At 42.2% G+C, this 12,875-nt stretch overlaps 1 protein-coding gene across 4 annotated transcripts in view; it reads right to left on the reverse strand.

Moving 5' to 3' along the window:
* The window catches only part of SLC38A5 (solute carrier family 38 member 5), a 204,267-nt gene that overhangs the window by 84,323 nt on the left and 107,069 nt on the right, over positions 1-12,875 (reverse strand). For all 4 annotated transcript variants that reach the window (XM_053695700.1, XM_053695702.1, XM_053695703.1 and 1 more), the window contains one exon: positions 12,463-12,536. In XM_053695700.1, the coding sequence (XP_053551675.1) occupies positions 12,463-12,536 (74 nt within the window). The remainder of the gene's footprint in view (positions 1-12,462; positions 12,537-12,875) is intronic.

The following is a 12,875-nucleotide window of genomic DNA, read 5'->3' on the forward strand; positions in this document are numbered from 1 at the left end:
CTCCTTTTTAAACTATGGAATTGCGGCAGAAGAATCATCTAGTTTCCCGACTTGACTACTGCAATAACCTACTCACTCTTCCTTCCTGCTTTTGCTCAGGGAAGACAAACACCCAACTTAGTAACAAATCCATTCCACTTTCCTAATAATTGCCCTCATATAACTCTGTATTAAATGGAAATGAAACTCAATTTATTCCCTTCACGATTCCGATAAAGCATGTAATTTTAAACAACTTTCCAATTTACTTCTATTATCTAATTTGTTTTTTTTTTCTCTTTTTATCCTTAGCTGAAAAGGATACCTAGGTAGGATTACTAGGAGAAGTAAATTGGTAAGTTGTTTAAAATAGTATTCTCTATCTGAATGATGAAAGAAAATGCTTGGGTTTCATGTCCCTTTAACATCATTCTTAACCTTGCAGTCTCCACCTCCTGTTTCTCATCCTCCTACCGTTCTAGATTGTAAGTTCCCACGGGAATAGGGCCCTCAATTCCTCCTGTATTTGTCAAGTTTTGTCTTGTTCCTTACAAGTATTGTATCATTGTTTTACTTATCTCAATTGTACCCATAGACAGCGCTGCAGAATATGCTGACGCTTTATAAATAAAATAATAATAATATTAATAATCTATTAAACCATATAGAATATTCAGAAAATCTTTGTCTCTTATGCCAAGAAGATGTAGGAGATCAACTACTGTAATTATTTCTGAAGTACTTTATAAATGTGCTTAGTCCTTTAGGTGATTATAAAGAGCACCTCATAAATTACCTCTGGATTCAGCCTGCAGACCCGTTACTGGATTCGGCTAATAGACCCGTTACCGGATTCGGCTAATAGACCCGTTACCGAATTCCGCCTGCAGACCCGTTACCAGATTCAGCCTGCAGACCCGTTACCAGATTCAGCCTGCAGACCCGTTACCAGATTCAGCCTGCAGACCCGTTACCATATTCAGCCTGCAGACCCGTTACCGGATTAAGGCTGCAGACCCGTTATTGGATTCAGCTAATAGACACGTTACCGGATTCAGCCTTCAGACCCGTTACCGGATTCAGCCTTCAGACCCGTTACCGGATTCAGCCTGCAGACCCGTTACCGGATTCAGCCTGCAGACCCGTTACCGGATTCAGCCAGCAGACCCGTTACCGGATTCAGCCTGCAGACCCGGTACCGGATTCAGCCTGCAGACCCGGTACCGGATTCAGCCTGCAGACCCGGTACCGGATTCAGGCTACAGACCCGGTACCGGATTCAGGCTACAGACCTGTTACCGGATTCAGCTAATAAACCCATAACCGGATTCAGCCTGCAGACCAGTTACCGGATTCAGCCTGCAGACCCGTTACCGGATTCAGCCTGCAGACCCGTTACCGGATTCAGCCTGCAGACCCTTACCGGTTTCAGCCTGCAGAACCGTTACCGGATTCAGCCTGCAGACCCGTTATCGGATTCAGCCTGCAGACCCGTTACCAGATTCAGGCTGCAGACCCGTTACCGGATTCAGGCTGCAGACCCGTTACCGGATTCAGGCTGCAGACCCGTTACCGGATTCAGGCTGCAGACCCGTTACCGGATTCAGCTAATAGACCCGTTACCAAAATCAGCCTTCAGACCCGTTACCGAATTCAGCCTGCAGACCCGTTACCGGATTCAGCCTGCAGACCCGTTAGCGGATTCAGCCTGCAGACCCGTTACCGGATTCAGCCTGCAGACCCGTTACCGGATTCAGCCTGCAGACCCGTTACTGGATTCAGCCTGCAGACCCGTTACCGGATTCAGCCTGCAGACCCGGTACCGGATTCAGGCTGCAGACCTGTTACCGGATTCAGCTAATAAACCCGTTACCAGATTCAGCTAATAAACCCGTTACCGGATACAGCCTGCAGACCCGTTACCGGATTCAGCCTGCAGACCCGTTACCGGATTCAGCCTGCAGAACCGTTACTTGTCTCAGACCATGTCCTACAATGATTCCAGTGAGGGATTCCAGTGAGACACCAAACTCATGCACTTACATTGTGTGCCAGTAAACAAGTAGCGGCTCCTTACCGACACCATAAGTGGCATAAAACATCAGATTTCTAAAATTCCAGTAATACACAGAGAAAGCGCTGCTGAGGGATGTAAAATGCACCAGATATGGCATTTCTGTGTGTATCATTTCTGTGTACTACGGGATATTTTGATGTTTAGCAATACATGTTGATATGTTATACAGTTTATGGTGAGAGTACAGAACCATTACTGTTTACTGGCACAAAATGTAGGAGATGATTTAGTAGATGCAGAAGAGTTTTCTCTTTACATCAAGTAGGGGTCCTGGCAACAGAGAGTAGCTCCAGAAAACCCCTTATATTGTAGCTATAACAGATGCTAAGCAATAGGGCTTGCTCTTTTATAAACCAGCGATTAAAGGCAAAAGAGATTGTAAATATACCAGAAACACAACACAGGAGAGCTCTAATCATATCCTGTAATATATACAGGGGCACTCTCTTGCATGCCAAAGTAAAGATATGTTTTACAACTTTTGTACAGCACCATACATCAAATCAATGCCCACGGGAATGGGTTGACTGCAATTATCCCTCAATTTTTAAAGTAAAAAGTCCACAGCACCGTTTTATTTCAATCTGTACTTTATTAATACATCTTCATAGGTACAGGATCAACACAATCAACGTTTCGGGTCACATACCCTTAATCATGCTTATTGTATAAGCATGATTAAGGGTATCTGATCCTTGACTTGTGTTTGTCCTGTACCTATGAAGCTGTATTAATAAAGTACAGTTTGATATAAAACGGTGCTGTGGACTTTGTACTATGAAAGTGCAGATAAGTAAAATCTTCTTTTTCAACCAGAGAGTTTTCTGAAATTCACTTGTATCACAGACTAGAAGCAAGATAGTGATTTCTTATAACACAGAGTAGTGGTGGAATTTCTCTCTAAAATCAGTAAACAAACATGAGAGCTCTCGCTTTTTCCATTACAATAAGATCTCTTACACAAAGAGGATAATTATGGAAACCATTTTATTTTGCACCAGGACATATAGGCAGGAATGCTCACTCTAAGCTTAAAGGGACACTGAACTGACATTTTGTTCTTTCATGATTCAGATAGAGCATGACATTTCTATTTTACTCATAGGATCAATTTTTCTTTGTTCTCTTGCTATCTTTTTTTTTAAAGCAGGAATGTAAATCTTAGAAGCCAGCCTATTTTAGGTATAGCACCCTGGATAGTGCTTGCTTATTGAAAGCTTACATTTACCCACCAATAAGCAAGCATAACCCAGGTTCTCAACCAAAAATGGGCTGGCTCCTATGCATCACATTCCTGCTTTTTAAATAAAGATAGCAAGAGAACGAAGAAAAATTGATAATAGGAGTAAATTAGAAAGTTGCTTAAAATTGCACGCTCTATCTGAATCATGAAATAAATTGTTTTGGGTTTAGTGTCCCTTTAAGGAGTCATACATTAGACATCTCCAGTGAATACAGCAGAAATATCTTATATTTCTCTTGTTAAGTGTATCCAGTCCACGGATCATCCATTACTTATGGGATATTCTCCTTCCCAACAGGAAGTTGCAAGAGGATCACCCACAGCAGAGCTGCTATATAGCTCCTCCCCTAACTGTCATATCCAGTCATTCTCTTGCAGGCCTCAACCAAGATGGAGGTCGTAAGAGGAGTGTGGTGTTTTATACTAGGGATGGAATTTGCTAGAAAATGCTGCTGATACCAAACTAATGTAAGTAAAGCCTTAAATGCAGTGACAGCGACTGGTATCAGGCTTATTAATAGAGATACATACTCTTATAAAAATGTAATATAAAACGTTTGCTGGCATGTTTAATCGTTTTTATATGTATTTGGTGATAAAACTTATTGGGGCCTAGTTTTTTTCCACATGGCTGGCTTGAATTTGGCCTAGAAACAATTTCCTTAGGCTTTCCACTGTTGTAATATGAGTGGGAGGGGCCTATTTTGCCGGTTTTTTGCACAGCAAAAATTACAGACACAGACATCCAGCTTCTTCCTGCATGATCCAGGACATCTCTGGAGGGCTCAAAAGGCTTCAAAGTCGTTTTTGAGGGAGGTAAAAAGCCACAGTAGGGCTGTGGCAGTTGTTGTGACTGTTTGAAAAAAAAAAAAAAAAAAACGTTTTTGTCTTTTATTATTTTTTGGGTATTAAGGGGTTAATCATCCATTTGCAAGTGGGTGCAATGCTCTGCTAACTTGTTACATACACTGTAAAAATTTTGTTAGTGTAACTGCCTTTTATCACTGTTATTTCAAATTTTGACAAAATTTGTGTTTCTTAAAGGTGTAGTAAAGTTTTTTATATTGCTTGTAAACTTGTTTAAAGTGTTTTCCAAGCTTGCTAGTCTCATTGCTAGTCTGTTTAAACATGTCTGACACAGAGGAAACTACTTGTTCATTATGTTTGAAAGCCATGGTGGAGCCCCATAGGAGAATGTGTACTAAATGTATTGATTTCACCTTAAACAGTAAAGATCAGTCTTTAACTATAAAAGAAATATCACCAGAAGATTCTGACGAGGGGGAAGTTATGCCGACTAACTCTACCCACGTGTCAGACCCTTCGCCTCCCGCTCAGGGGATGCACGCTAATATGGCGCCAATTACATCAGGGACGCCCATAGCGATTACCTTGCAGGACATGGCTGCAATCATGAATAATACCCTGTCAGAGGTATTATCCAGGTTGCCTGAATTAAGAGGCAAGCGCGATTGCTCTGGGGTTAGGAGAAATACAGAGCGCGCAGATGCTGTAAGGGCCATGTCTGATACTGCGTCACAATATGTAGATCATGAGGACGGAGAACTTCAGTCTGTGGGTGACATCTCTGATTCGGGGAATCCTGATTCAGAGATTTCTAATTTTAAATTTAAGCTTGAGAACCTCTGTGTGTTGCTTGGGGAGGTATTAGCTGCTCTGAATGACTGTAACACAGTTGCAGTACCAGAGAAATTGTGTAGGCTGGATAAATACTATGCGGTACCGGTGTGTACTGATGTTTTTCCTATACCTAAAAGGCTTACAGAAATTATTAGCAAGGAGTGGGATAGACCGGGTGTGCCTTTTTCCCCACCTCCTATATTTAGAAAAATGTTTCCAATAGACGCCACTACACGGGACTTATGGCAGACGGTCCCTAAGGTGGAGGGAGAAGTTTCTACTTTAGCAAAGCGTACTACTATCCCGGTTGAGGACAGTTGTGCTTTTTCAGATCCAATGGATAAAAAATTGGAGGGTTACCTTAAGAAAATGTTTATTCAACAAGGTTTTATTTTACAGCCCCTTGCATGCATTGCGCCTGTCACGGCCGCGGCGGCATTCTGGTTTGAGGCCCTGGAAGAGGCCATCCATACAGCTCCATTGACTGAAATTATTGACAAGCTTAGAACACTTAAGCTAGCTAACTCATTTGTTTCTGATGCCATTGTTCATTTGACTAAACTAACGGCTAAGAATTCCGGATTCGCCATCCAAGCGCGTAGGGCGCTATGGCTTAAATCCTGGTCAGCTGACGTGATTTCGAAGTCTAAATTACTCAACATTCCTTTCAAGGGGCAGACCTTATTCGGGCCTGGTTTGAAGGAAATTATTGCTGACATTACTGGAGGTAAGGGTCACACCCTTCCTCAGGACAGGGCCAAAGCAAAGGCCAAACAGTCTAATTTTCGTGCCTTTCGAAATTTCAAGGCAGGTGCAGCATCAACTTCCTCCGCTTCAAAACAAGAGGGAACTTTTGCTCAATCTAAGCAGGCCTGGAAACCTAACCAGTCCTGGAACAAAGGCAAGCAGGGGTGGAAAGTGAACGAGGAAAAGAGTTCTCTATCCCCACTCACAAGAGTCTCCTTCTTAGGGACTCTTATAGATTCTGTAGAAATGAAAATTTACCTGACGGAGTCCAGGTTACAAAACTTCTAAATGCTTGCCGTGTTCTTCACTCCATTCCGCGCCCTTCGGTAGCTCAGTGTATGGAGGTAATCGGCTTAATGGTAGCGGCAATGGACATAGTGCCATTTGCGCGCCTTCATCTCAGACCGCTGCAATTATGCATGCTGAGTCAGTGGAATGGGGATTACACAGATTTGTCCCCTCTGCTATATCTGGATCAAGAGACCAGAGATTCTCTTCTCTGGTGGTTGTCTCGGGTACACCTGTCCAAGGGTATGACCTTTCGCAGGCCAGATTGGACAATTGTAACAACAGATGCCAGCCTTCTAGGTTGGGGTGCAGTCTGGAATTCCCTGAAGGCACAGGGATCGTGGACTCAGGAGGAGAAACTCCTTCCAATAAATATTCTGGAGTTAAGAGCGATATTCAATGCTCTTCTGGCTTGGCCTCAGTTAGCAACACTGAGGTTCATCAGATTTCAGTCGGACAACATCACGACTGTGGCTTACATAAACCATCAAGGGGGAATCAGGAGTTCCCTAGCGATGTTAGAAGTCTCAAATATAATTCGCTGGGCAGAGTACCACTCTTGCCACCTGTCAGCAATCCATATCCCAGGCGTGGAGAACTGGGAGGCGGATTTTCTAAGTCGTCAGACTTTCCATCCGGGGGAGTGGGAACTCCATCCGGAGGTGTTTGCTCAGTTGATTCATCGTTGGGGCAAACCAGAGTTGGATCTCATGACGTCTCGCCAGAACGCCAAGCTTCCTTGTTACGGATCCAGGTCCAGGGACCCAGAAGCGACGCTGATAGATGCTCTAGCAGCGCCTTGGTTCTTCAACCTGGCCTATGTGTTTCCACCGTTTCCTCTGCTCCCTCGACTGATTGCCAAAATCAAACAGGAGAGAGCATCAGTGATTCTGATAGCACCTACGTGGCCACGCAGGACTTGGTATGCAGACCTAGTGGACATGTCATCCTTTCCACCATGGACTCTGCCTCTAAGACAGGACCTTCTGATACAAGGTCCTTTCAATCATCCAAATCTAATTTCTCTGAGACTGACTGCATGGAGATTGAACGCTTGATTCTATCAAAGCGTGGCTTCTCCGAGTCAGTCATTGATACTTTAATACAGGCACGAAAGCCTGTTACCAGGAAAATCTACCACAAGATATGGAGTAAATATCTTTATTGGTGTGAATCCAAGAATTACTCATGGAGTAAGGTTAGGATTCCTAGAATATTGTCTTTTCTTCAAGAGGGCTTGGACAAAGGATTATCAGCTAGTTCCTTAAAGGGACAGATATCTGCTCTGTCTATTCTTTTGCACAAGCGTCTGGCAGAGGTTCCAGACGTCCAGGCATTTTGCCAGGCATTGGTTAGAATTAAGCCTGTGTTTAAACCTGTTGCTCCCCCGTGGAGCTTAAACTTGGTTCTTTAAGTTCTTCAAGGAGTTCCGTTGGAACCCCTTCATTCCATTGATATTAAACTTTTATCTTGGAAAGTTCTGTTTTTGATGGCTATTTCCTTGGCTCGGAGAGTCTCTGAGCTATCTGCCTTACAATGTGATTCTCCTTATCTGATTTTTCATGCAGATAAGGTAGTCCTGCGTACCAAACCTGGGTTTTTACCTAAGGTGGTTTCTAACAAGAATATCAATCAAGAGATTGTTGTTCCATCATTGTGTCCTAATCCTTCTTCAAAGAAGGGACGTCTTTTACATAATCTGGACATAGTCCGTGCCTTGAAGTTTTACTTACAAGCTACTAAAGATTTTCGTCAAACATCTACCCTGTTTGTCGTTTACTCTGGACAGAGGAGAGGTCAAAAAGCTTTGGCAACCTCTCTTTCCTTTTGGCTTCGGAGCATACTACGCCTAGCCTATGAGACAGCTGGACAGCAGCCCCCTGAAAGGATTACAGCTCATTCTACTAGAGCTGTGGCTTCCACCTGGGCCTTTAAAAATGAGGCCTCTGTTGAACAGATTTTAAAGGCCTGGTCTTCGCTTCACACTTTTTCCAAATTTTACAAATTTGATACTTTTGCTTCTTCGGAGGCTGTTTTTGGGAGAAAGGTTCTTCAGGCAGTGGTTCCTTCCGCTTAATCCTGCCTTGTCCCTCCCATCATCCGTGTACTTTAGCTTTGGTATTGGTATCCCATAAGTAATGGATGATCCGTGGACTGGATACACTTAACAAGAGAAAACATAATTTATGCTTACCTGATAAATTTATTTCTCTTGTAGTGTATCCAGTCCACGGCCCGCCCTGTCCTTTTCAGGCAGGTCTAAATTTTAATTAAACTACAGTCACCACTGCACCCTATGGTTTCTCCTTTCTCTGTTTGTTTTCGGTCGAATGACTGGATATGACAGTTAGGGGAGGAGCTATATAGCAGCTCTGTTGTGGGTGATCCTCTTGCAACTTCCTGTTGAGAAGGAGAATATCCCATAAGTAATGGATGATCCGTGGACTGGATACACTACAAGAGAAATAAATTTATCAGGTAAGCATAAATTATGTTTTTCATCATGGAGCCACCAACTGGACTACACACTGTATTAACGCAGTGATCATTTAGATAAAAATGGCAATAGGTTTTAAGTAGACAGTAATGAAAGAGGTCTGATTGCTCATCATAAAAAAGACATTTAGTTACATTTTTCACCATTTAGCCTCCCACTTTTGCAACAGAGCTCACTTTCATTACACAATGTCTCTGAGTGCAATACCCATCTTGTAAGAAGCTATCGCCACACACCAAAAAGTTTATATCACTGAATTAAAGGGATATAAAAACCCCGAAAAAATGATGTTGTGATTCAGATAGAGCATACAATGAAGAAAAAGTTTCTTTGTTGAAGAGATACCTAGGTAGCAGTGTTCCCTCTAAGGCCCAACAGTGAATCAGTTAATAAGGGAACCATACATTACAGTCTGCATTGTGTAGTATTTACTAACAGCAGGGTATGGTTCCCTAATTAACGGTTTCATTGCTTGGCTGCTCACAAAATGTGGCCATAGAGGGAATACTGCTAAGTAAGTGTCTGGAGCACTAGATAGCAGCACTATTTCCCGAGGATAACATTCTTGTAAAACTGCTGCCATATAGTGCTCGTGAGCTTAAATAAATAGTGTTCCTGAACTTAGGAAGGGACACTGCAGTCAAAATTAAACTTTCATGAATCAGACAGAGCAGCGCTTTTAAACAACTTTACAATTTACTTCCATTAACTAAATGTGCACAGTCTTTTTATATTTCCACTTTTTGTGTCACCAGCTCCTACTGAGCATGTGCAAGACTTCACAGAATAAACGTATATGCATTTGCGATTGGCCGATGGCTGTCACATGGTACGTGTATGCATTTGTGATTGGCTGATGGCTGTCACATGGTACGTGTATGCATTTGTGATTGGCTGATGGCTGTCTCATGATACAGGGGGAGTGGAAATAGACAGAACTTTGCAATTTATTTTTAAAAAATCTACTACTCATTTGGAGTTCAGACTAAGTGTTATTGCATTGTCTTGTTATCATGCATTTGTTGATTATGCAAATCTATTGTTGTGTTTACTGGTCCTTATTTATATGTATTGACTATTCACTTATTTTCAACAATAGAAAACCTTTAAAGGGATATGAAACCCAATGATTCAGATAGAGCAGGGAATTTTAAGCAACTTTCTAATTTACTTCTATTATCAATTTTTCTGTGTTCTCTTGGAATATTTATTTAGGGGGGGAAACAGGAATGTAAGCTTAGGAGCACCTTAGGTAGCCCTTGCTGATTGGTGGCTACATTTAGCTGCCAATCTGCAAGCCCTAACCAGGTGCTGGTATTTTTAAATAAAGATACCAAGAGAACGAAGAAAATTTGATAATTTTGGAGTAAATTAGAAAGTTACTTAAAATTGCTGCTCTATCTGAATCATGAAAGAGAACATTTGGGTTTCATATCCCTTTAATATGCACCATGTGTAAAAAGTGCACTTTGTCCCACACTGAAGGTCACATAATCTACATGTTGGCCTATGGCCAAGCACAATTTTACACAAAAGCAAAATGTATTTCATGTCCCTTTAATGAGTGCATCCCTTGAGCAGTAGATCGTTCAGCGGATGACTAGGGGCACTTACCATTATGGGGTAAACAAAAATAAGAAGAAAAGTGTCAAGCAGTAATGATTACCCTGATTCAGGGCCAATCCTCTGTATTTAGGATGCAGTCATTGGCTGCGCACAACTAACAACACCTGTTGCACAGTAAAAGGTTCTGAAGTTTGTTAAATCATCACAGACTCATGTGATATGGTCATAACCAGCAAACAAGCCAATACTACTCAAGCTGGGATGGAGTGACTCAACCAGGTACCTTATTTGGAATTCTATGTTTTACCAGGGTTAGTATTTTGTACCCATAATGCATTACAACAATATTTAAAGGACATGAAAGTGAATATAAAACGATAATGGTTCATATAGACCACGGGTGTCAAACACAAGGCCCGCGGGCCGAATCCGGCCCACCAGACCTTGTCATGTGGCCCGTGTAGCCGCCGCCTTATTATTATTATGCATAGCAGAGTACACCTGCAGAGTACTGACTTGCTGCCTAGCCTGCCTGTGTGCCTCCTCACTGACTGTCACTGCCGCCTCCCGTCCCACTCCTCTCCCTCCCACAGTGTGCTGGCCCGGCATAGATAGCCTAATACTGCCTATTGATCATTATGGGGGGGAGGTCCGAGTGAGTGCACGCCGCGCCACGCATGCGTATTGTGATTGTGTCAGTGGAGGACTGGTGACCAGGCGCAGCTCACTTGCCTCACGTAACGTCACTCACTCTGAATGAGAGCGGGAGAAAGCAGAGGGATGCAGCCATGGCCGCTTTAGGTGAGATTTCCAGACAGGCAGCAGGCTGCAGGTAGCTCAGTCACGAGTGGAGTCAGACAACTAGTCCAGGTCCACAGTGTCGACCGTCAGTACAGCCAGGTAGGAGAATCTTGAATGGCCAGGCTGGGGATGGGGGGGCCAGGGTGGGCACTGTCTGTCACTGCTGTCTGTCCACAGATTGATTGCTGGAAAATCTTGAATGGCCAGGCTGGGGAGGGGGGGCACTGTGTCACTGTCTGTCCACATATTGATGGGGGTCTCTGAACTTAAGGGAGGGGTCTGGCACTGGCGCCATCTATAATTTATTACTGACTACTCTACTCACTGATTAATTTTATAATAAACCACAACCAGAGGCCCATAATAAGCAGAAGCCAGCAGTTGTTAGCCCTAATGCATTGCTAAGCCTTCCCTAGCTCTTTAAATATCAATACCACCAGCATGATATAATATATATATAGTCCTATACAACCGGCCCTTTGAGGGTGACCAAACTGCTGATGTGGCCCCCGATGAATTTGAGTTTGACACCCCTGATATAGACTTTTCAATTTCCTTTCCATCTGGGTGGTCACATATAGATCTGATTAACCCTTGCCAGACAGGCACATATTGAGCACAGGTTAAAGGGACAGAAAATCCATATAATAAAACAAGCTCTTTAAACGCTAGAGGGGTAAAATGCTTAATAACAAAATCACTTACTTGTTGATACATTTGATTTGTTTGATAAATCTAAAAGCAGACCTAACCCTCGTTCCCACTGCCAATAACAAAGTGTGTGTCTGTGAATCCAAGTCAATCTGATGTATTCACATGATCATGTAGAAAGCTATAAAAATGCTCTTGAGACAGATAGATGATGAACACACACATAGGGCTCCATTTAAGAAGCTGCAAGAGCGACTTCGGAGCGCCATAGGCTGCAGACTCACAGCTTCTTAACCCGCTATGCCAACTAAATAATGGTGGAACTCAATCCCACCTCCAACTTTTCCATCTCGGGTGACTGACAGCTCCTGCTTGCACGCCATTGGCTGTGTGCAAGCAGGGGGTAGTGTTGCACACTTCAGCTTATATGGAGCCACAATGTCTGGTGGACAGGGGCTGTCCAGCCAATGTTAAATCTAAGCCGTCATACCTTAAATTCTTTAATACAAGCCCAGCTAAGACAAGAAGAAAATAAGTATATAGAAAGTGGAGATGCTGTTTCTAGGAACCTGGCCAGATGATCAATCCAATGGAGTCCATGCGTATAGTATCTTGCCCATTAACCTGTATTTGAGATGTACAGTTACCATGTGTGGAACCAATGAATAGTATGGAGTGGTATCATGTTTTTGGGTTGGTAATTCTCAGCAGTTCATTAAGCCAAACAAAACAAGGTTATATAACTCAAGAAAGATTTGGTACAAAGATTAATACAACATTCACCAAAATCATGTAGCTAAACAACCTACATTCAGTTTCCAAACCAAGAACATCTCTCTGGAAAGTGTTGTTGACTCAACCTGACTAGTATTTTGAGTAGTGTTTCATATATAAATATATATATATATATATATATATATATATATATATATATATATATATATATATATATATATATGTCTAATCACTCACCCACAACTCCAGAGCACTTGAGGAGCAAATGGATGGAGTATGATGAAAGAAGACCAATAGAAGCAAGAAGAAATCTGTGAACAAAAAGGCATATTTAGAGTAATCTAGAGTATCCTAAAATTATCATGAATAAATTACACATTCTGATTATTGCTATATCATATAGCTATGATTATCTAACAAATCAACACATGCCAGTGTCATTCATACACATCTCCCAATTAAAGGTCCATTATACACTCATTTTTTCTTTGCATAAATGTTTTGTAGATGATCTATTTATAAAGCCCATAAAGTTAGTTTTTTTAAAAAAAAATGTATAATTTTGCTTATTTTTAAATAACATTGCTCTGATTTTCAGACTCCTAACCAAGCCCCAAAGTTTTATTTGAATACCGTCAGCTACCTTCTCC

Source organism: Bombina bombina, chromosome 12, assembly GCF_027579735.1.
Source record: "Bombina bombina isolate aBomBom1 chromosome 12, aBomBom1.pri, whole genome shotgun sequence".
Lineage (NCBI taxonomy): Eukaryota > Metazoa > Chordata > Amphibia > Anura > Bombinatoridae > Bombina > Bombina bombina.